At 48.0% G+C, this 25,488-nt stretch overlaps 1 protein-coding gene and 1 long non-coding RNA gene across 5 annotated transcripts; one reads left to right on the forward strand and one right to left on the reverse strand.

Moving 5' to 3' along the window:
- Positions 1 to 1,767: 1,767 nt before the first annotated feature.
- On the forward strand, positions 1,768 to 3,410 carry LOC132469664 (uncharacterized). The gene is made up of 2 exons (XR_009528458.1): positions 1,768 to 3,119; positions 3,156 to 3,410. It is a non-coding gene; the product is annotated as an uncharacterized LOC132469664 (long non-coding RNA).
- Positions 3,156 to 23,736, reverse strand: rfx2 (regulatory factor X, 2 (influences HLA class II expression)). 4 transcript variants are annotated; one of them, XM_060067640.1, is made up of 18 exons: positions 23,580 to 23,736; positions 15,832 to 15,945; positions 15,202 to 15,246; positions 15,034 to 15,107; positions 14,495 to 14,765; positions 13,033 to 13,107; positions 11,940 to 12,121; positions 11,573 to 11,692; positions 10,501 to 10,622; positions 9,681 to 9,799; positions 7,234 to 7,346; positions 6,917 to 7,068; positions 6,538 to 6,635; positions 6,270 to 6,419; positions 5,147 to 5,355; positions 4,769 to 4,922; positions 4,575 to 4,617; positions 3,156 to 4,411 (listed from the first exon to the last, which is right to left on the reverse strand). In XM_060067640.1, the coding sequence occupies exons 2-18, from the start codon at positions 15,934 to 15,936 to the stop codon at positions 4,290 to 4,292; spliced, it is 2,154 nt and encodes a 717-aa protein (XP_059923623.1). In that variant the 5' UTR covers positions 15,937 to 15,945; positions 23,580 to 23,736; the 3' UTR covers positions 3,156 to 4,289. The 4 variants fall into 4 exon arrangements, with proteins under 4 accessions (XP_059923623.1, XP_059923621.1, XP_059923624.1 ...); XM_060067638.1 differs by lacking the exon at positions 23,580 to 23,736 and adding an exon at positions 22,525 to 23,192; XM_060067641.1 differs by lacking the exon at positions 23,580 to 23,736 and adding an exon at positions 17,485 to 17,830.
- Positions 23,737 to 25,488: the final 1,752 nt, after the last annotated feature.

Genomic DNA, 25,488 nt, shown 5'->3' on the forward strand with positions numbered 1-25,488 from the left:
GACGACCAATAAAAAACGACAGTGTTACACCTTATGTTTTTTTTCATGACGACCAAAGAAAAACGACAGTGTCACCCCTCATGTTTCATTTGGTGAAAACGACAGTGTTACCCCCTATGTTTTATTCGATACATTTCGACAGTGTTACCCCTTATGGGTTTTTCATGACGACAGATAAAAAACGAGTGTTACCCTTTACGTTTCATTTGATAAAAACGAAAGTGTTACCCCATATGTTTTTTTCCCATGATGACTGATGAAAAACAAGTGTTACTCCTTATATTTATTTTCATGACGACCAATAAAAAAACAACAGTGTTACCCCTTATGTTTTATTTGACAAAGACAACAGTGTTACCCCTTATGTTTTTTTCATGACGACCAATAAAAAACGACAGTGTTACCCCTTATTTATTTTTTCATGACGACCAATAAAAAACGACAGTGTTACCTCTTATGTTTTTTTTCATGACGACCAAAGAAAAACAACAGTGTCACCCCTCATGTTTCATTTGGTGAAAACGACAGTGTTACCCCCTATGTTTTATTCGATACATTTCGACAGTGTTACCCCTTATGGGTTTTTCATGACGACAGATAAAAAACGACAGTGTTACCCTTTACGTTTCATTTGATATAAACGAAAGTGTTACCCCTTATGTTATGGTGGACCCTCCTCCTGGTCCCTCCACTGCAGCGAGTGGACCCTCCTCCCCTCCACTGCAGCGAGTGCACCTTCCTCCCCTCCACTGGAGCACTGCAGCGAGTGGACCCTCCTCCCCTCCACTGGAGCACTGCAGCGAGTGGACCCTCCTCCCCTCCACTGCAGCGAGTGGACCCTCCTCCTGGTCCCTCCACTGCAGCGAGTGGACCCTCCTCCCCTCCACTGCAGCGAGTGGACCCTCCTCCTGGTCCCTCCACTGCAGCGAGTGGACCCTCCTCCCCTCCACTGCAGCGAGTGGACCCTCCTCCCCTCCACTGCAGCGAGTGGACCCTCCTCCTGGTCCCTCCACTGCAGCGAGTGGACCCTCCTCCTGGTCCCTCCACTGCAGCGAGTGCACCTTCCTCCTGGTCCCTCCACTGCAGCGAGTGGACCCTCCTCCCCTCCACTGAAGCACTGCAGCGAGTGGACCCTCCTCCCCTCCACTGGAGCACTGCAGCGAGTGGACCCTCCTCCCCTCCACTGCAGCGAGTGGACCCTCCTCCCCTCCACTGGAGCGAGTGGACCCTCCTCCCCTCCACTGGAGCGAGTGGACCCTCCTCCCCTCCACTGGAGCACTGCAGCGAGTGGACCCCCCTCCCCTCCACTGGAGCACTGCAGCGAGTGGACCCTCCTCCTGGTCCCTCCACTGCAGCGAGTGGACCCTCCTCCTGGTCCCTCCACTGCAGCGAGTGCACCTTCCTCCCCTCCACTGCAGCGAGTGGACCCCCCTCCCCTCCACTGGAGCACTGCAGCGAGTGGACCTTCCTCCCCTCCACTGCAGCGAGTGGACCCTCCTCCCCTCCACTGCAGCGAGTGGACCCTCCTCCCCTCCACTGGAGCGAGTGGACCCTCCTCCCCTCCACTGGAGCACTGCAGCGAGTGGACCCTCCTCCCCTCCACTGGAGCACTGCAGCGAGTGGACCTTCCTCCCCTCCACTGCAGCGAGTGGACCCTCCTCCCCTCCACTGCAGCGAGTGGACCCTCCTCCCCTCCACTGGAGCACTGCAGCGAGTGGACCCTCCTCCCCTCCACTGGAGCACTGCAGCGAGTGGACCTTCCTCCCCTCCACTGCAGCGAGTGGACCCACCTCCCCTCCACTGCAGCTGGATGTCCTGAAATACACGATCACGTATGATCCAAGGGAAGAATATCACTTGGTCATGGATGGAATTGCCATGGAAACTAGGATTTTATTTGTAATGTAAATATGCAAAAGATGTCTAAAGCTAAATAGTTACATTTGAATTAATAATTTGTGAAGATAATTACCAGTTCTAGCAATACTTGTGGTGAGAAAAATAAGTTTGTACACTTGCTGTTTGTTCATAATGGCGGTTTTGTGGTGTTGATATTTGATTAAAAAAATACTATTTAACATACGCAATCTTGTGGTTTACACCAATTTATTACACATTTTGACCAGGTACAAAATACAGTTGAACTATGCAGTTTATTACAGACCATTGTCTGCCATTAGGCTATGTAAAGTGTAGTCAAGAATGGGTTTAAAAATACACTAAAATAAAGGTTCAGTATACTTGTAAGAAGAACCAAATCTAATTCAATAAAAAAAAATCATTCTCAGCCCAATGTCTAAACAGCATTACAAAAACATTACAAAGTACATAAGAATTTCCCAAAAGCACTTAAAGGCAAATTACTGTGACAGGCGCATGTTACAAAAAGAAAAACCTTACATAACTCAACTCAAACTTAGATCTTCATGGCTACAACAAAAACCAGAGGGGAGTTACGCAAGGATCCAGCAAAACAATCAAAACCAATTTCAAAACACAAAAGATATCAAATGGGCCAAACGGTATAAATATTTTTTTTCATGACCACTGCACAACTTACTCGAGTGCATCAGTGGCACATCCAACTAATAACAAGAACATTCATATGAACAATTGAGATTTGAAATGTATCACACCAGTCTAAACCATTAAATTAAACATCAAGCCCATGTTCTCCAACACACACCAACCCCAATAAAATAGGACCATTACTGACGAGAAGTAGTGTACCAAGATAGAAGTTCAAAAGGCCACAGTAATACACACACACATTTTCTATGTCATATAAAGAAATATATTCATATATCTTAACAGTATCTTGGTTTCATATTTAGGTCTATGGTTAAACTATGGCTATATATAGATCTATATATATATATATATTTATGTATATATAGCAAGACATCTATAGGCACATGTTATGGGAGCCATTTCAGTTTCAAATCATCAAATAACTGAGCTGTCGTACAAAAATCTCTTGTGGTGGGGGGGGAGAGAAGTCCCATGAACATCTGGGTGTTTCTGCAGACTTCTGCAGAACTCCCGGTCACCGCCTCAGCCAACAGGCTACCAGGGTGCTCGATTTTATTTATCTAAATAAGGATTTTTGCTTTCAACAGGTCCAACCACATTGTTCTTATTTTTGCTTTCAACAGGTCCAACCACATTGTTCTTTGAATGGGTCGATCTCCTGGGTAGCAGGACGACGGACTCAAAGGGAGGAGAAGTGAGGATTTCTGTAATTTAATTGATTCTATTTATGCAGAAGGATTTCTGATAACAGTCTCTATACAGTGGCTGTTTGCCTTTTAAAGTCAAGCAGTCCACTTTCCTCTCTCCATCTCAGAGGTTTTAAGGATCAGGACTCTTCAACACACCAGGTAAGGCTGTCGAACGCGTCCATAAAAACATGGCTCTTGACAAAACGACATCTGTTATTTCGGTTAAAGAAAACCATGGTGATGAGTATTAACAAGTGAGGAAACCGGTAGACAACGTTAACAGTGGCTACATCCTTTACACCGCTCTGTCATCAGAGCCAAACCAAGAAGCACATGAAGCCTATTGAGGTAATGAACCGTGTTAGAACCACTGAGACCCCGTCCTGAACCAGGAGGGCTTGTGTCTGCGTCTGTTATCAGTCTTAGGCCCTACTGACCCAACAGGGCAGCTGTCACTGAGCTGGTTGGAGTTAATCTGAGGGGAACAAGGTTCCTAAGGGTCAGTAGGTTGAGTGAAGGATGTGCATTTATCACTTCTTGTCTCTTTTTCATTTTAAAGCGGTGGTTATGTTAATGCTGCTAGCTGCAGCGGAGGCCACACGAGATCCACCGAAAGAGACTTAAAGGTTTGTGGAGCGTCTTGAGGTTTTGGAGACGATACATTCATAGTGCGGTAGGAGGCACAGCTGAGGGAGGGGATAGACATCTGTAGCGGCGGTGGTTTAAGGAGTTAGCATTCTAAGGCACTCAAATGACACTATGGCACAGCTATAGGGGGCGGGCTGGGGTCGGACTACACACCACGGAGCACCACTCGTACGAAAGGTTTCACATCCAGAGACAAAAGGAGGAAAAACAGGTACTGCACGAAGTCCTTGTTCACAGTTACAAAAGCCCCCCCCCCGTAAGGTAGCCTTCTCTTTACCTGGGTAGAAGACAGCATTATGTACACATACTAGGAAGGGCTGCTTCTGTATGTACAGCGAGCACCTGGCCCCGGGGGGGCTGCAGGGGGCCCCGGGGGGGCTGCAGGGGGCCTGGGTCCACTGAGGTCCAGAGGAGCTGGCTTTAGATCTCCTGCAGCGAGTGGTTGATCTCGATGCGCTCCCGCTTCACGGCCGGCTCACTGGGGTCCCGGGACCCGTCGCCGTCGCTGCCCATGTCGCTCATGTCGTCGGAGAAGGACGGGTCTGATGGGTAGAGGGATGGTAACAGGTTTAGGTTTCAGTTTAAGGACTCCAATGCCCTCCCCACTTTGACCTTTTGAAACTACTTTACCCTCAGGGGGAGGAGCCTGGCAACATCCCCCGTCTAACCTCGTAACTATGGCAACCCAAACGATGGAGCGCTTACCTCTGTCCATGAGCGATGGGATCATCGAGGTGAGGTCACTGAACTGTTGGAGGAAAAATAACAAGAAATGTTTAGCAAGAGTTCAGTGCAGTCATCCTAAAGAAGGCCTCCACATTAATGACACCAGCGACTTCAGCTGCGGTCATTCGTATGGTGACCTTATCGCCCCGGTACCAAACGGCAGCAGCGCTCACCTCTCCCATGACGGCGATGGGGGTCTCCCCGGTGGCCTGCGCCACGCGGTGCTCCACCAGGTAGAACATGTACTCGTCGTACAGCAGCCGGATGAGGTGGAAGGAGCCGAAGGAGGCCGCGCTGCGCAGGGTCAGGTCCCGGATCACCATGGAGCTGAGGGGGGGGGGGGGGAGGTTCATACTGCGCCCACAGGCCACTGGGGATGGCTTCAACCATATCACTCTGAAGGTATTCTAGTAGTGGGATCACTAGGTACAATTGACCCCAATAAGTAGGATTCCAGAAAGATCATTTTTGCCGTTAAGCGTACAATCCACTCCCAGGGTCAGGGTGACCGAGGGAGTAGATCTCCTGCTTGGGGCGAACTCTCCTCGTACCTGTAGAACGACCACTTGAGCAGGAACTGGCGGGCGGCCTTGGGCAGGCTGGGGCTGCCCTGGTGGGGCTTCAGCACCTGGGACACCACGTTGTCCAGCCAGGCGGCCCACTGGTCCAGGGAGCTCTGCTGCTGCAGGGTGACCTTGAAGTCCTGCTCCAGCCGCTGGACCACGCTCTCGTCACACTGGCACACCCACGAGGCCTGTTCCTGTGGACACAAACCCACCCGGGGCGTTCAATAAGACGCGATATGGAAGACACAATAATACTGACCGTGTCAGCGGCTGTAGGCACGGTTCTAGAGTTCTAATGCCGCGTTTCCACCGGAGGGTGCGGGCCGGTTCGGGCCGGTTCGGTTCGCAAAGTTGCGGCACGGTTTGCGTTTCCACCGCCGAAAGTGGGCGTGATCCGGACTGAGCGTTATTGAGCCGTACTCGTCTCGCAGCACTCCTCCGTTGGGGTACTGAGACGTCCAAAAGGGACCCAACAAGTTTGGGCTACACATGCCGTCCGTTGATTGGTCGACAGAATCATCACTTCCGTGCGACAGGATCATAATAACAAACAAACAAACAAACACAGTGCCCGCAAGGTATTTCTCGGCAACGGCAAAAGCTTAGTTAAGAAAATGTTGAGCAAAAGTTTGCCGTCCTTCTTGGACGTCCTACATTGATGCTCTTTGTTCATTGTGTCGCGTTCTTCTTTTTCCTTGGATTCAATAGCAGGCTACACCGTGTCGGGCTGCTATAAGGTCCCGATGCTTACGTAGCTGCCGTGGCTATCGGCCATCCGGCTTAAACCCCGCCCTACCCTAAGTGTACTGTCGGTGGAAACGCGAGCCGTAGCTGAGCTGGGACAAACCGCACCTTCACTACTGGGCCAAGGTGTGCTGGGCCGAAGCGCACCAGTGGAAACGCCTCGATCCCTCAGCTCGGCTCTCTCTCTAGTAGTTACACATTAATTATGTTGTGAGCCGCTTGAAACAAGGCATTCCATGTGATGGGAATCACAGCAGTCGTTTACATTATTATTTTGTTATATTTATTCAGTGTTACCCGTAAAGCCATGTGGTTCTGTTGAATGTTTTTCACCTATTCAAGTAATGTTAAGTAATAATGATACCTGCACGTTGGCGAAGTCCACCCGGTTGAGGTCTGAGAGCATCTGGTTGATCTGGGAGGTGTTCTGCAGCACAGCGCGCGCTGCCTGCGCCAGGTGGTTCAGGCTGGTGTAGCGCCGCAGGGTCTGGGCGAAGGCACTGACCACCGCCGCCTGCACACACACACACACACACACACACACACACACACACACACACACCTTAGCCTTAGCCTTGAAGAGGAGATTTCCAACCACAAACTGGGGCACCAGAGTCTCGGAACACGCTCACCTTGGTGCGCACGATCTCGTGGGGGAAGTCGCTCATGGCGGCGGTCAGCCAGCTCTCCAGGCTCTTGGCGAAGTTGCGGATGGCCTGAGTGAGAGTGCCTGAGGAGATAACACGAGGACTCAGCGTACAGGGAGCTTTGAGCTTTTAACAACCGGGTGGAAGGACAAGTGTCAAATTTGAATATAATACAAGATGGATGTGTGATGACACACAGGTTGGAAATATTCAGGTTCAATAAATAATGCTGAAGACTTTCCAGCCTCATGAAACCTTTTACATTGATGTCATGGAGCAGGTAGCAGGGGGAGGTGGAAGTGATGTCATAGGACAGATTGAGAGAGGACGTGATGTCATGGAGCAGGTAGCAGGGGGTACTGACTGGGTACGGGGCGCAGCACGTCCGGGATCAGGATCTCCACCAGCGCCTGGTACAGGATGTGGTCGCAGCTCCGCATCCACAGCCGCACCGGCTCGTACTTGCACAGCGCCATCAGCTTCTCTCGGGGGATCACGCCGTCCATGTCGTCGTCGCTGCACGTGCACAAAGGACCAATCAACACAGAGGTGGGCGGGCACTAAGACACCGAATGAACCCCCCAATGTGGGGGATATGAAACATCGTTGGTTTTAAGCAAAAATAATATTAATTATCAAAAGATTAGTTTGTTGTGCCGGCTGAGTGCACGTTAAAGCGACCTGGTGGGCAGGTTGGTGTTCCCGTCACTAGAGGGCGCCGCTGAATACCAGAAGGTTTGCCAGAGCTTCTCGATGAAGTGGAACTGGAGGTTCATCACCACGTCCAGCGTAGCCTGCAGGAGAGGGAGGGGCCAGGGGGGCAGAGAGGGAGGGGCCGGGGGGCCAGAGAGGGAGGAGGGGAGGGGGGTGTAAAGGGAGGGACGAGCGGGGGAAGAAGAGAAAGGGAGAAGGGGAGGAGGGAGAACAAAACACAACGGGCTTAGCCATAGCAACCAGACACACAACAAACTTTGGGCTGGAGGGCAGCAGCTCCTCTCCCTCTGTGCTTCCTGCTGTCCCAGCTTGGCCGTTCCTTGTTAGACAGTAAGTCAGCTAAGAGTCTCTTGCTCAGTAATCGCTGATCCTCCCAGCAACCGTTGAGGTTTCTTGAAGAGGGCTTTCTTTCTGTTTTGGGGTCCTCTCAAAGTCAGTTCCACATGCTGAACCACACTCTGTTGAGCCCTAATAAAGACAACTGCGCTCAACAACTTCTTTCTCTACCAACAAGGGGGGGGGGGGGGGCTTTTAAAGGATTTATTAGTAAGCTGAACTGACTCACCTGGCTTCCTCATTCATATTTATGAGCTGCCAACAGACTAATGCTGCAAACCAACAAAACCAGCAGAAGCGCCCGGTTTACTGTTTGACTCCAACAAATGTCTAGATACATCTGAGAATCAGATCCAAAGAAACAAAAAAGACTAAACCAAAAGCTGTGGTGAGGAATTCTTCGACGTATTGTCTCTTAAACTCCCCTACAGTATGTGTGTTTTTGTGTGTATGATTCACACCATGCAGTCTCTCTCTCTCTCTCTCTCTCTCTCTCTCTCTCTCTCTCTCTCTCTCTCTCTCTCTCTCTCTCTCTCTCTCTCTCTCTCTCTCTCTCTCTCTCTCTCTCTCTCTCTCTCTCTCTCTCTCTCTCTCTCTCTCTCTCTCTCTCTCTCTCTCTCTCTCTCTCTCTCTCTCTCTCTCTCTCTCTCCAGCCGTGTAGGCTTCAATCACATGATATGTTTTTGCTTCCTCTCCAACCGTCGCCATGGTAACCTTGTTTACCGTTACCACGTTACCACCGGCAACAGTTCAAACACAGGAGTCCATAACAAAAAGGAGAATTCCCCACTCCCTCCAAACAGGCACATTTTACCTCCAGTCTTCAACACACACACACACACACACACACACACACACACACACACACACACACACACACACACACACACACACACACACACACACACACACACACACACACACACACACACACACACACACACACACACACACACACACTTTAATTTTCAATAATCGTTTTGGCGAGACAGTGTAGTCCACAGGCTGGGACAGGGTTCAGTATTTTGGCTCCCCATCAACAGAGACGGGACTGGGGGGGGAAGGGTCTCCAGATGTGTGTCGTGTCCCGGTGGTTTGTGTCACATGTAACAGCTAGGCTCAAACTGAGCTAAGCAGAACGGGGGTGGAGTAGGGTCATTGCATCACTAACAGCCCCATAAACAAGGGAGAAGGAACCAAAGCCGTTTTGTTGTCCAACCCGTTCCTCAGACGCCTCCCAAGGCCTGAACCTGTGACAACGCGCCACCTCTCTTGTACCAGCACAAGTTTAATGTATTGCCTCGTTTTCACTGCAAAACAACAACAACAGTGAACATTAAAGCCCATCACAGCAGCCGAGTGTGGCTGAGAGGGACGGACATGTGAGGCAGACAAAGCCAGGAGCCGTGTGCCTGGCCACAGAGCCGCACACACAAAGGCCCGGGGGGGGGGGGGGGGGGGGACACCAAGATGTCCACCCAGGCCGCTGAAAGGTTAATTGGCATGTCTTGAAAGCAGCGCCGAGATGAAAGGACGGCTGGAACAAAGGGGAGCGCGGCGGTGCGGCAGCACACGGGGAGCGCAGGGGGAGAAGGAGAAAGCCAGAGCATCGTGTCCGCGTTTTAATCACAGCCACCCCCCCCCCCCCCCACCCCCAGCCCCGCCCGACGCCAGAGAAACCAACTCGCTGTCAAACATTTCAAAGTTGCTACACTGTTCCATCCTTGGACAGAGCCCTTCAGTGGACGGGAGAAGACGCCTGACCGTGAGGACGCACTCGGCCACATGGTGCTTCATGTCGGCTCTGCCATCACCTTGTTTACATGGAGCCGGCCATATACATTTGCAAGTGTATATTTTGCAGTATGGAAGCATCCTATCTGGGAGGCATTTACATGTCATAACCATTAGGTCAGCTAGTAAGATGTTGTGGCCATCTCCTGTTCAACTCTGGAGGGAGGAGGATCATCAAACATAGCCCCTCCCCCCGGGTGGCGAGGACCAATGATGGAAGCACGTGGATCAGATGTGTAGCAGGAGAAGTGATCCTCAACGTGGAGACGTAATGGAAGCGTTACCTCGCAGTGGTCCCTGTAGAGCGTCTGCAGCTTCTTGATGTCGTCCAGACTGATGCGCTCCGGCAGAGGCAGGCTGCCCAGGTCGGGAGAGGGGAACGGAGGCAGGACATGGGACACATCTACACAAAAGGCACACAGTCAAGTAGGCACAGGTGTCACTGAACACACACACACACACACACACACACACACACACACACACACACACACACACACACACACACACACACACACACACACACACACACACACACACACACACACACACACACACACACACACACACACACACACACACACACCTCCCCAGAGATTAGCTCTGTGCCATCTTGATAGTAAGATACCTGACCTACGTAAACAGCAGTGTGCACACATGTGCCTCTGTTATCCGTTATCTTGAGCACGCGGCTCCACTGATCTGACTCAGAGGTTGGACCTGAGCCATGCTGGGAACAGATTCATGTTTAAATGGGGAAAGGACTAGGAGACAAATCTAGCCTTCTTTTAAAGGGCTTCCTATTCTTTAGTATTACTCCTTCCATTTGGACCGGTCGCTGCTCTGATGTACTTTACAATAGGATTATTATTACAGTTCACTAATACAGGACAAGAATACCTAACCCAATTTGTTTTAATGTGAGAGTAATGTGCTTTGAATGCAGGGATGAAAACATTTGTTTATTTATGTTTGAAAAGGTCATGACAATTTTTGGCTTGAATTGTATAAAAGCGGGTTTCGACCTAATGACCCTGGGAGAATGTGGGTGCCAAGGCCAGAGCCGCTGCGTCCCTCTGGGCTAGGATGTACTCTGGAACTCACCGATGTACTGCTGGTGGTGCTGGCTCTGTGCAGCCACAGACTGCTCCGGGGTGCTGGCAGAGTTCTGGGAGCCCCCCGACAGGTGGTCCGACACACCGTACACCTTCTGAAGAGGCTTGAACCTGCAGACAGAGTGAATCACCATCTAGTCCAGGGGGTCCTCACATGTCACTGACGAGCGTTCTGTCGCCTTACACGGCTGACTCCGCCGTCGGTGTGTGAATGTGTGCGTCTATGAGTGACTGTTAGGCAGTATTGTAAATCGCTTTGAGTGGCCAATGGTTAGGAAAGCGCTTTATAAATGCAGTCTGTTTACCTCATATCTTATTAAAGTTCAAACACACAAGCAGCTCGTCCCTGAATGATAACATGTATAGAAGAATGGAAAATGGAACGAGGATTTATACGTTTCCAGAGCTGGAGAGATTCATGGAATTAAAATGGATACCATCTCCTTTCTTGACAAGGCCATGCATAAAACACATACATAAATATTAATACAGATGATTACAAAACATAGAAAATGATCTCCAAGTTGATCTCCAAGAGAAACAGCAGATCTCAGGATATCTGGACATCAGACATAAAGCCGGGACGTTCTTCCGAGTCATTTTAAATGAACTGCTGCTTAACTATTTACCACAGCAACTGTTTTAAACAGTCCTCTTAACCGGCAAAGATCCAGGCTTCCAAAGGTGCTTGAATGGTTATTTTCAGTAGAAATGACGGCAGTCAGTAGAGGTGTAGCCTCTAAGGAACCTCTTCCTCGTGGACCTCGTTCCAGTCTAGTGAGTGATTTTGTGAGTTTTCAGAGTAGGCGCGGGTCTTCTTGTGAAGCCCCAGATGTTACTGCCTAGTGTGGACCACCGACTCGACAGCAGGACTGATTGTGAAGTGCAAGGTATAACATTTTCTGAATCCAGAAGCAAGTCATTAAAAATGGATAACAAAATAAACCTGAATTCCTAAACAATGCCTGATAGCATGCAGGGCACAGAACCTGGCTGCTATTGGGTCAGCCGCGAGGCAGCAGGGGGGGGACAGGCTTTGGGGGGAGAGAGAGCACACTGACCTCTGCTTCTGGTGGACGGGCTGCTGCCTCATGGCCATGTACTGGGTGTCCTCCTGCAGGCGATTCAGTGGCGAGTCCGGCTTCACGCGGATCCCATAGTAGTGGTACTTGGAGTTGCCCCTGGAAGGTGCAGAAAGAGGGCCGGTGAGAAAGGATGACGGGCAACCACCATTTAGTCCACGTTGGAGACCGGTTCATCCAAAACGTACACATCCCTACCATAGGTAGGGAGCGGACATTCAGCTGGGAGGGGAACAGCCTAGAAAAGTGTGTTATCCTAATCGATCATCCTCTTCACTGCCCTGAGCCTCACCCCCCTCCCCCACTGTTCCAACGTATCATCATCATCATCATCATCATCAGGTACCTGGTGCCCAGCCGGCGTGTGCGTAGGCCCATGAACACCGAGCGGATCAGCTTGCCGAAGGAGGCGGCGTTGACGGGGTCCAGCTTCTGCTCCTGACAGTGGCGCAGGTAGTGGTTGTACAAGGAGCTCCGGGGCAGGCTCACACCCTCCGCCGTCTCGTAGTTGTCCAGCAGCCACTGGAGCTAAAATTAGACACACACAATCAGTCAGCCTTCAGTGGGCCGCTGCCCTCTTGATTCCCACCTGGCCGGCAACACAGGCCGCCGCTCTTACAGCATCAAACACTTTAGATGAAAAGACACACGGATACACCGGCACACACACACTCCCCACCTCCAGGAGAAACCATTTGAGAACCGTGTTCCAGGGAGTAAACACCACAACCAAGTGGCTGCCAATGCTGTATGTATGCATGCATGCATATAATTGGATATACATACATGTATAGATTAAATAAAATCCCCCCCACTGCATCACTGTAACTCCCAAACATAGTGGCTGTGTGGAGAATCCCTCCTCAAAACCTATCAGCGATGTGCTGATAGGACAGAGTCAGTCAAGGTTAAGAGCAGTGAGGCAGTGCCCAAATCACTGTTCATTTGCCCTGTCTGAACATCGGCTTGGTCCGTAATAAAGTAGAGTCAAGTGCTACTGAATCTAATTTCCATTTAATTGTTTAGATGATTGTGTCCAAACAAGAGGACACAAATTGTACTGCAACATAATTGTTGATTGACATTAAGTGTTTTGTCCAATGCCTTGCGTATGAAATCATCAGCCGTGCTATCTTTGTGGCTAGCAGAACAATTACGTATCCCCACAATGGAGGAGAACGACCACAATGAGGAATCAGTCAAAGTGCATGGGAAGCATTGAGCAAGAAACGGCTACGGGAAGCATTCTTAAGCAACAAGTTAAAGCATATGCCCCTTGAGATTCGACTAGTTGAGACAAATCTGCAAGTAGGGTTTGTGCTGATTAAGCTATGGCAACAACAGTAGGACATAAATACATGCAGTTAAAGCACACACACACCCCCCTCCCCACCGTTATGGCTGATGTCCGTGGCAAACAAAGATCCTGGTTGACTTACATGGCTGTTGAGGAGGCTGCTTTTGTGAGTGGCAATTCCTTCAGACTTTTGGAGGTTTTCAATCGCCATTTCAAGCTAAAGAAACGAAGCATGCGAAAAATAAAAAGTAAAAGAGAGTCAGGTGAGCAGTGATGGGGACAGAAGAGAGAGAGAGAGAGAGGGATGTCAGGTGAGCAGTGATGGGGACAGAAGAGAGAGAGAGAGAGAGAGGGATGTCAGGTGAGCAGTGATGGGGACAGAAGAGAGAGAGAGAGAGGGATGTCAGGTGAGCAGTGATGGGGACAGAAGAGAGAGAGAAGGATGTCAGGTAAGAGTTGAACAGAGACAGATAGAAAATAAAAAGCACAAAACAGGACTGTTAGCAGGCAGCCAGATCCTCTTTAATCCATATAATCAAAAAGAGTCGTTGCAGCCATTCATTTTTGCCGAACAAAAGCATGCAAATCAAGGGACTAATCAAGAGTTAAGCTACACACGAAGGCTTGCAATCAGACACAGTAAAGTATGCAAATAGCAACCAAAAACAGGGACCCAGGTCACGGCGGAGTCGGGGACAATGAGCTGACAATGACTCCCCCCAACCCCCCTGAACAACTTAAACACAACATAGTAAGAGGAGGATATTGGGTTTGGAAGGGCTGAAATGGAGATAGTTCCGTATGCATCAAGGGCACAGGATCTTTGACCATAAATACAGCAGCACACCGTGTCAAACTGGGACTGATAGATATATTTGGACTACATAATACAGTGAAGAGTTAAATTGATCGTCAAAGCGGAATGATAAAACCAGAGACTTTCTTGAAAGCTCTGGAAGAAAATAAAGAGGAAAAAAAGAAAAAGGGTAGTACTGCAGCCAAACTGAAGACTCAGAGGAACAAGAAGAAAAAGAAGCAGGCAGGGATCCAGGCATTGAGAAGCCCCTCACCCCTACCCCTCACCCACTCCCCCCTACCCCTCACCCACTCCCCCTCCCCTAGGGCTCCGGGCCAAATGGTAATGAGCCCCAGGGGTGGCTTTGTTTCACAGGGTGCTCAAGTGCTAGTGAAAACCATTCAAATAAGGCTGCGCTGAATTATTTAAGCCAGTGCCCCGGTTCTCTGCATCCTCTTGCTCACGACATCACCGTGGGCACTAGCAGGCCTCAAGTCAGGGCTAGAGCCCTGCTCTCTTCTCCTTCTCGTTGCCCCTGACTCAAGGACACCTCCGATCACTTCCCAGTCTGTTTCTGGGGGGGCCTGGGCCGAGCGGTGCGGCGATGACAGCTATCACGGCAAGCTCCAATACGAACCCAAACAGTGGCGGGATGTTGGCCATGCAAAGCCAAGGTCTGTGTGTTTATATTTGAGTCGTCTAAATCAATGTCTCCAAGTTGACCAGAGTTCCTCTGAACTCACATCCTTGTAGAAATCGGGGGATTCTGCAGAGCATTGAGAGAGAGAGGGGGCGGGGCTTGGCTCACCATGGCCGAGGAGGAGCGGGAGGACTGCGAGGCGTGGTAGCGGTTTCCGTCCATGCCAGCGCCGTGAATCAGGTAGGTGCTGCCGCCGGAGATGATCTGACTGCCGCCCACGTCCATGGTGATGCCCACCATGCTGTGGGGCGCCATGCCGCTGCTGGCCGAAGACACCACCGTGGTGACCTGGGCGCCGCCGGCCTGCGAGTCGAAGTAGGCCCCCCCGCTGCCCTGCCCGTACAGCTGGGCGTCGGGGTTGTAGGAGTAGGCGGTGCGGCTGGAGGGAGACCAGGGTGGGGCCGGACCCAAGAGAGGAGCTCGGTTACAGAAGTGCATTTCAACACAGTGTCCCACATACTGATGAGCAACACATCGCAGCCTTTTATGGATGTAAACAACTACGTTTAATGATCGTTGGATGAGCTTATTTAATAATTGAGGAACATTTCTGGCTACATTTTTAAATAAATGATAATAATTATTTCTCCCTTTGACCTCGAGCTCCATTAGTTGCGTTAATCGCTGCGGTTCTGATCTTTACTCACATGGTTCCATTGGTGTAAACGGTTTCCCCGCCTTCTATGTACTGGGATGGATAGATGTGCTGTACCTGCTGAACCTGCGCGCAAAAGAGACACACAGGAACATGAACAAAAGGTTCCGGCGTTGCGCGGAGTGTTAGCACGGTGCGGCGGCTGCGAGGGGTTCTGTACCTGCACTGCCTTCTGAGACGAGCCTGTGGCCTGAACCAAAACCCTCTGTGTGAAGATGAGAAAACCGTTACACAACAAACACACACACTCACTGTCCCATGTGCCCGCTACTCATGTTTGATCCATCATCTACTGCAAAGACATCTAAACCTCTTTAGCAAATGTAAACACATCAACACATGGCATTTTGTACATTTTCCTCCAGACTCAAGCAAAGAATATACTTTCCTCGTTGTCCGAGGAACTACAACTCATGCTTTCCTTTTCTCAAAAGCCTCAGTCGGTCACGTACACTGAGGGTACACAGGCAGTGATTTTCTTTGTATTTATTAATATGGTTAACCAACCACAAGTAAGTAGTATTATTGGCCTAACTTGGTCGAGTGGAATGTGTTACCTAGTAGTAAACCAATAGGTGAATGGAGAAATGGTGACTGATACCTTGGAGATATAGCCATAGCACCAGGGCTGAAACCAGTCCCTGAGCCATGTGTATAATCCCACCTCACAGCACTGGATTCAGAGAGCTGTGAGCGGCACTGTGCGGCAGCTATTCCTCCCTACAGCGCTAACTTTAGAAGAGCGGTGTTCTGTAGAATTTACCCACAGACCACAAACAAGCAGACCTACCTGCTGAGAAGCTGGCACGGGCTGCACCACCGGCGCCTGGGTGGGCGTGGACGTACGCAAGGCCACGCTGGACGAGGAGTCAGACCCGCCCTCGGAGCTCTGCATTCTGGGAATCTGGAAGGGGAAGGACAGGAAAGAGAGGTCAGTACACCCCGAGCACCAAACGCAACGTTTGGATATGGGTGGCTGCCAACAGGAACGGGATCTGTGGGAGCGTCAGGGCATTCATGGGGAGCTGGGAGATCGCGGCTGGGCCAAGCTGAGTCAGAGCGGGATCTTGAAAACGACCTACACTGGCACTCGTACAAACAAACGCTGACAGTCGTGCTCTAAATGACGCCACAAGACCCCACGCACAGATAAGTTAAAACAGTACAACGTTGCATTTCTTGCAGCCTCCCTCACCCACAATACGACCATAGTGAGGGTGGAGAGACAAACAGTCATTTTCTGAAGAGGTAAATGTCAACGTCATGAAAGAGAGAATGAATGGCTGAACAAAATGGACAAATTAAAACTTGTGAGTGGGTTGTGGGTGCGGCGAGTGGCAGTCCAACCCCATGATGATATCCAGCGTTTGTTTGGAGCGAGAGCTGCACTCCGGAGGTTCCAATAATCCAGCTGATATGAGGAAATTCCTCTATGCTTTGTAAACGTTTGTCTGTTGCCATGGTGAGGAATCCATGGCGACCAGCCCCGACTCTACTCCCCCTCCCCCCCTCCCCCCCTCCCCCCGTCCCACTAGAACCACCCTGCTTTCACTCTCTCCCTCCCGCTCAGACCTTTTTTTTTTTAACTCACAGGAACTTTTCGAGTGTGGCCACAAAGAAAAGAGGGGGAGGAGGATTAGAACGGGGAGGGAGAGAACTCCAGCGGGGAGGGGGGGAGAGAGAGAGAGAGTGAGTGAGTGAGTGAGTGAGTGAGTGAGTGTGTGTCTGTGTGTGTGTGTGTGTGTAATGAGGTCTTGCCACCCTGAGGCCTGACCCTTTGAGTTGCCAAAAGAGTAAGTTCAGTTGTGGTGCAGGGCTCCTGAGATGTTCTAGTCAAGGGGCTGCAAGACCCAACCTGCGCCCCAACACTCACACATCTCTCCCCTACATTAAAACATGCAGTGCGCATTTCAATTACCTTTACATGATTTCCCAAGTTACTGAAGGAAGCGGAGTTAAGGAGCCTCTAACTAGGTTGTAATATTGTATAGCTTGAGTTTGATCAGAGCAACAGGTGCTGTTGTCTCTGCAGAGACATACGGCTCTGCATCAGTTGATCAAAGGCACCCCCAAGGCTAAGAGGCACTGAACTGCAAACCTTGAAGAAGACGTCACCTCCCAGACCAAGGGAGACACAGTAGATGCTATTTATAAACAGAGTGTAATAAGCCACTCGACACGCAAACGTGTGTATTGTATTCAAATTCAGCATTCTCTCACAGGTCTCATCCATGGAACACGTACACCTATGAACCACATACTGCACAGAGATAAACTATTATTTCAATGATGGTCCTTTCTCCTCAATAAAACAACAGCCATCCAACTGTGGGCACCAGTTGCTTTGGCATGGTGTTAAGGATAGGATGGAATTATTTTCAGCCACCTTTTTTAAGCATGTGCAATAAAGGCTAACCATTAATATTAATTTAAACCAGCTCACCTAGTAGCTGGGCAATCAAGCATGGAAACAGGCTGAGACAGGTTGAAACTCCATGCAGATGATCTGTCAATGTGAACATTTGATCAAATCTGAATTATTTAAAAAGGCATTAAGCTGTTCCAACTCTTCTTAGCTTAGGTGCAACCTTTTTCAGTTGTAGCACTTAAGCAAAATAACACAAATTAAGGTGACTTAAAAGGCCTCCCTGAATTATGAGGTAGTGGCACTCACAGGACCAATAGGGAACAACACATAGTTGGGCGTGCCACCACTGACATCTTCCAATCATAGAGACAGTGCCACGGGGCAAAACCACCGTTGTGTCCACATGACTAATCACACAAGCACGCACACTAACACATACTATTTTTCTGCAGACAAATCAAGACTCCTCCATGAGGTCTTCATCAGTGAAAAAATAATTAGAATCGCAAAACACCTAAAACAACTCCCGCTTTCAGTCCCTCTCCTGTGCAAAAAAACATTGGCCCATACTTTAGTGTCCTTAACTCACACACAAAATAATTCTACTCTAAATACATTTGGAAATGTGTCTCTGACCCTGGCAGTTGAGATCTTAAGACCCAAGTGGAAGGAGAGCGGACATGAGACTCCTTAAACAGCACAGAGGACTGCGTCAGGAGGAAGATGGCGGCAGGGATAATAAACCACAGTATTGACGAGCTAGTCTTCATCCATAAAAGATCAATTGACGTGGCAGGCTTTATAGGTGTGGCAACGTGTGGGCACTGGAGAGTGCAAGAGACTTTCTCTGCAGCCCCCAGGAAAGGTTAAAAGCCACACAAATTCCCCACCAGCAGCTATGAGCGCCACAAAGGCAGGAGCCAGCAGGAGCTCCTGCAGACCACCGCTGGAACCCTACTGTGAATGAGCTGCTCTTTAGAGAGTCTCCTTACAAACAGTCCAAAACTTCACAAACACATCTTCACACACAGCGCAAGACACCCTAAAAGGAAGGACACTACTCCTCCATGGACATTACAAGAGCCAGTCACCCTTAACAGTCATAAGAAAATGGGGGAGGGAAGCTTAAAGAATATTTAAATCCTCTTTAACTGTCTCGCATTACACAGTGCATCTATAGAGGCTTACTAGGATAGGCAATTCAGAAGAGACTGAAACATCTATCATTGACAAATTTAACTTAAAACCACAATCAATCAATCGAAAAACACATGCAGATGTTCAATTAAAAGCAGGAGCCCACAGTCTTGGCTCGTGTTTGCACTGGCCCACATTGTTTGCTGAGCAACAACGGTTGCTAATGGCAACACCGTCCACTCCCGTTTCCAGGAGCCTGTTGCTACGCAACCAACAGAATACTTCCCAAACCAAACAATGCCATCCCCTAACTGATCCCTCTATCTCACACAAAGCAGAAACTTACAACAATAAATGTGTAAGCTATTAATTCCAGGCCCCAATGGACAAAACACAGGGCAAATGTATTCCTAGTGAGTAAAGATTGTGGAAAAGTTACTGTTCAGTCTTCATTGTAGAGGACATATTGTGGCAATTTTCTTTCTTTTTTTATTCAGCTCGTTCTCCAAAAGGAACAAACTCAAGACGGGCCTTTGACATTCACACAAAAAAAGATGACCAAAAAACAATGTTTACCGAGGAACACAGTAACTTCTTATTCTGTTAGTCACAGATCTCACCATTTCTTTAATATCCAAATTACTTTACATATTACAACACAACCAACCGGTTCAGGAGCGGACTTATACTTGAGCTATTTGAGGTATATTTTATTCAACCATCTTTAACATGTCCTGTAAGAGGATGGACACAAACAGCAAATTAAGGTCTGATGCGAGATCTCACAACACAAGCCTTTCTGTCTTCCACCGTCTCATTCATTCCTGCCTCAAATCAGCTCTTGCCATGTGCAGATGGCGGGGTTAGGCGGCTCAGAGCCCAGCTTCTGATCCTAGCCTTCCCCCCTCTCCCTCCATCCTCCCCCTACCTTGGGTTATCACTACAACCTGTCCACTCTATTCCTCACCATGTGCACTGCAGACCTGACAGCCACAGGGAGAATGATCAAACCGTTGCCATGGAGACTGTGTGTTCGCCTATGCACTACACCAGCACCCCCCCCCCCCCCCCCCCATCCCCCTTCTCCTAACCTCATCCACATTTCAAGCTCCTCCCCCCACTACTAAACATCTCCATATAGAGAATGGGTGTTTGAAACAGTCAGAGGCATAGTTGTAAGTAGTTGCACTGTAAATATACAGCAAACACATGTTTGTGGTAGACTTAGTTTGGGAGCTTGCAATCATTCGAGTAACTGGGGCCTAATCATACACATGCCTGCATTAATCTCCACTCTTTATCAACTAGTCTTCGGAAAATATCCTCTTAAGACCTAGGTTAACTATCATTTGAAATTCTCCAAAACTACTCAACCATACAAGCACTTACTTAATTAATTCCATAATGACATTCCTCTAAATTGAATGCTTCATTAATGATCAACCCTTTGAAACATTATTTTCTCGTTTAAAACCTGCCTTTAATTACCCCTTTCGTATTGGGTGTCCCATGCAACCTTATGCGTTATCAAATTATTTGTAAGAGAGCAGGGTAAATTTAACAAGGAATTGGGCTACATCTTGTTGATTCATTAAAATAATCAACCCATCATCACAAATACACACATACATACACACAACAAAGACCTGAAGCCTTGGGCTCCCTCCACCTGGTAGACAGACTCCCAGGCCGGTTCTCTGCTCATTAGATGGCTTGTGAGGTGAAACCTCAGAGACGTGCAAATCATTACAACAAAAAGAAGTCATTCCTTATCTGCTCAATAATGAATCTGAACAGATGTCACGTTAGTGGACATACAGGCCTCTTGTATTCTAATACAACATCTGTTTGGATTTTATGGCCGTTAGAAAGTGTGGCGTCACGTAAAGAAACATTTCTTATCAAATCGAGCCTGAAACTCTATGGGCTTACAAGAATGAAGAGGAAAAAAAAGAATGAGACTATGGGGAGAGGTGCTACTATTTCTGTCTGAAAAGCACAGAAAGGTGGGGGGGGGGTATCATTCTAATGCAAATGTCAATGCCCTGTCTGCTGTTTGTGGCAGGAAATGTAATTAGCAGTCGTGTAGCCAAGATACAAACCAGGTAGAATTTAAAGAATGCCCCAGATGAGAAAGAGGCAAAAAAAACATTTAATTTCATAACAAGTTTTAACCCGTCGCGCCCGTCTGCGAGGGATAACTAGGAGTAGCGTTGTTGTGTACACGGAGATGTTGTTTTCGTGTACCCTAGCAACACAAGCCCACAAGGATTTCCAAAAGCTTTCGGCCCAAGCAAACTTGACGTGAGAAGACAGCGGAATCAAGTGGACAATTAACATTAAACCATTTCCCTCTCGTCAGAGTCTAGGTAAAATGTTAGCGCATATGAAATGGATTTAGGGTAGAAATCTCCCGTACAAATAAATTAAATATAAAAACATGTAAGCACAGTGCCATAAGTAATTGCCACTTAACAAGTCCCACAAGGCCTTCTCTGCTCCAGTCAACTGCTCTGCACTGTCATCTTCTGACACTGCTTTGACTAGCGACTGCTATCGTATTTATATCAGACACTGGAATCAAACAGGCTTAACGAGCACCACATGCAATTATATGTCGACTTAGTAAGTAGTAAACAACAACAAAAGGGGGGCCGGGCTGAGGAGACCTTCTATATTTGGGGTGGCTGCGCAATTGTGCATTGGATTAAACATCTCTCCTTAGGGCAGCGATGAGCCTCATCAAGAAGAGCTAAATTCAGAGCACACACACACACACACACACACACACACACACACACACACACACACACACACACACACACACACACACACACACACACACACACACACACACACACACGGTCAGCCCCTGTCCAAAGGGACGGCTGCAGCTGTCCGTCTGAGAGCTCTGTACACACCAGTCCATTTAACACTTTAAATGGCATACGGGGCTTGTGGACGTTTCTGAACACAAGCACCCAGGATGCAGTTTTTTAAAAAGGGACCCGAGGAGAGAAGACCAGGACTGAATCCAAAGTTTGCGAGCCAGTGGATTGTTGGCCACTGTGACATCCATTGGTAAAGGGGGAGCAATGCAGGATAGACATCGACCGCCCCTGTAAGTATGTTCCTGATAGTTACACAATGCGGTATCAATCAAAATGGTTCCAATATAATTGTTTAAGAAATTAATATTTATTATAGAGTGGTGTAAGCATTGTCTTATCTCTATTCCCCCATCTCTGCATCTTTCGTGACCTTTAATACCACTTTCCCATAAGGTCTTCCAACTCAACATTAAACCGTAAATCTACTATAATTTGTTCCTTCTTTCTATGGCTTAGTGTGCATTAGGGGAGGAAGTGTACAAAGCTCAAGTGTGTGTTCATGAATTATAATGAATTCATTATGGATTTTTCCCGTTTGTAAATAATAACTGAGCTGAATGTGGATGGCTGCATAGTTTCACCCTCCATGTCACCCACAACATCCATCTCTTCTCAGTACCCTCCATGTCACCCACAACATCCATCTCTACTCAGCCCCCTCCATGTCACCCACAACATCCATCTCTACTCAGTGCCCTCCATGTCACCCACAACATCCATCTCTACTCAGCCCCCTCCATGTCACCCACAACATCCATCTCTACTCAGCCCCCTCCATGTCACCCACAACATCCATCTCTACTCAGTACCCTCCATGTCACCCACAACATCCATCTCTACTCAGTACCCTCCATGTCACCCACAACATCCATCTCTACTCAGCCCCCTCCATGTCACCCACAACATCCATCTCTACTCAGTACCCTCCATGTCACCCACAACATCCATCTCTACTCAGTACCCTCCATGTCACCCACAACATCCATCTCTACTCAGTACCTTACACACCACCTAGCTGCAAAATAACTTAAATTATTCTTTTGTAAACGCTACAAAGCTTTGACATGCTTTTTTTTCTCGAACTTACCCCGATGTTATGTATTTGATCAAGGAATACACAGTTTGATGCTGGAGGGTTGTACTGTACATGAGGACTTGCAGTAGCGCAGCCGGCCTCTGGGGGCGCAGCCTGTCGTATCACTGAGAATCGGGCTAAATACTTTAAAACTCCTCGGTGTCCTCCACCCATGTGAGGGTGGAGGTGTTTAGATTCTGCCCGTGGGGATGTCTGCAACATGTGGAAACGCACACATGGGTTTAAATAAGCAGCTTCCAAACGTTTCCCGAAGTGAAAGTGATCCCTGATCAGCCCGGGTTCCGCTCCAGCTCGTCGTCCGACCTCCCACAGGTTAGCACGTTAGCTAGGAGCCACCTGCTCGGACCCCAGCCTGGACCAGAGCCCTGGACCGGAGCCCTGTTGGGACCCGGGGAGGTTCACCTCCACACCGGAGCGACACTCTGAACCAGACCCCAGGAGCAGCCCAGCCCAGCCGCCCTCCCCACCCCGCTCCGCTAGCAGCAGCTAGCAGCCAGTAGCCTGACAGCGAGCAGGGGAGGGAGGGGAGATCAGCTCTCTGATGAACAGTTAGGAGGGCTTCACCTTAACCACCACCACCGGAGCCTCACCCTAAAGTTACTCCACCACCACCCTAAAGTTACTCCACCACCTCCACCGTAGCCTCACCCTAAAGTTACTCCACCACCACCACCACCACCACCACCACCATAAAGTTACGACACCACCTCACTCTAAAGTTATTCCACCACCACCGTAGCCTCACCCTAAAGTTACAGCACCACCACCGACATAACGCACGCGCCGCAATTAAAACTACCAATTAAGCACTTGAACAAGTTTTACCAAATACCAATGCCAACCCGAAATTATTTGTAATAATACTAATAATAGTAATAAAAAACTTGTGATAATAATACTAACAACAACAACGCTTGTGTCGGTTGAACACAACAAAAAAAAAGCCGTTGGTTTAGTAAAGTGTTGGTAGTTAAATAAAGAGTAAACAGGACTCACCTAGAAACTAACCTAACACGTACTTTAAGCATCTGTAAAGATATAGTCACCTGGTTGTTAAAGTTGTTCCCGGCTGCACTCTCTCCTCTCTGCCGTTGACTCGCTTCGGTGAGGGTTGCTGAGGGTGGTTGGTGAGTTACTGTCTCCACGGCTACAGTCACTATGAGCGACGGTTCTCGGAGCAACAGTTGCTACCCTGCGCCTACGACGTCAGCGGCAAGCAGCACGGAGGGAGGAGCTACAGGACCAAAACCCCGCCCTGGTGGCGTGAACAAGAACCGCCGCTAGATGGCGATCTCACCACAGAGTTACCACGTTGATTTCAGACCGAAATAAGAAATATATATAAAATAATAATATAATCATGAATATTATTCTATATTTTATTTTTAATAATAATAATAATAAATAATAGAATCATGAAAAAACATTAAATGATAATTCCCTCAAAAAATGTGGGATTATATTCGATAAACAGTTTGTTTTGTTTTGAAATAGGCCATATATTAAAGTATGTACTCAATTACAACACTTGTCGTGCATGCTATCCCCAGGCCTATTTATTACATGGTAGATGTAACCACCTCAAGCTGGTGTGTAGTGAGCGTTCTGGCGCCGATTGGTTGCCGTGCATCACCCAAGTGGGTGCTACATATTGGTGGTGGTTAGTGAGGTCCCCCCTTCACTTTAGGCGTCTTTGAGTGTTATTAATTATTATTATTATTCATGTTTAACCTCTGTTTTCCTTTTATTCCTAGTCTGTTTTACATAGTTTTGAATGATGACTATATGCTCTGTAAGGTGACCTTGGGTGTCTTGAAAGGCGCCTCTAAATTAAATGTATTATTATTATTATTATTATAACATAACATCTGAATGCATGAAATGTAAAATGTTAACTTGCCATTCTATAGATATTTTTCCCCCCGCATTTCTTAATTGAAACCGATTTTTTTGTTTCCGAGTTGTTTTTGACAACTTTATTAGCTCTATAATCATTCTAAATTGTATTTAGTCGCCTACTATCAATTAATGTGGGATCGCTTTCATTTCCAGGCTCAGCGTCACAAAATAATATACAGCCAGTACTTCTCAAAACAATAGGCTATGTTTTAACAGCACTACATCCAAATAAAATGTAAACATAGATGCATGCAATCTTAGATATTATCTCTTGATTATTTTATTTATTTCCGTCATTCCATGCAATTTAACGCCGGGCTGAGAAATGGACGTCAATGACCGGCAGTTACCCCATTGGAGGAGTCACGTGATGGAGGAGTCACACGATGGCGCATCAGCAGAAACCTGCAGAAGACATACCGCAGTAATACAGCATGCTTTAGCGATTATACCAGGAGAAGGTTTGGCTCTGTAAGGATATTGATTTGCTTTTCTCTTCCTTGTCCTCTCTGTTCTTATAATTGATAACATTATTTATTACTAAATGTATATAGATGCAAATAATACTACTTCATCATCTGATCTAGCGTCCTTATAAGATGACATGTTACTATCATGTCAATATGAGACGTGTTGCATTCCCTCACCATCATCATGACAAGTGCACATTGTAGTATGACCGTACACAATGATCATTATTACGGATCACGGATTTAACTAAATGTGGCAATATTTAAATTCATACAATTTTAAACATATTTTTTCTGTATAATATCATATCTATTTCCCATTTATCCAAAGCCCTTTCCATACGTTTAAGTGTATATAATTAGCATGGGTGGAACTATGACAATAATAGAGCTCTGACCTTTCCAGTAGAGCTCTGACCTTTCCAGTAGAGCACTGGCCGGACCAGTAGAGCACTGACCTTAGCAGTAGGCCTACCATTGGCCGTACCAATGCATGTGGTTTAGTAGAACTGCACCACACAAATGATCATCACAGAGTAATATAACAACACATAGTTTCAACACGCTCTGTATTTGAAGGCCTGCA

Source organism: Gadus macrocephalus, chromosome 12 (assembly GCF_031168955.1).
Source record: "Gadus macrocephalus chromosome 12, ASM3116895v1".
In the NCBI taxonomy this organism is placed as follows: domain Eukaryota; kingdom Metazoa; phylum Chordata; class Actinopteri; order Gadiformes; family Gadidae; genus Gadus; species Gadus macrocephalus.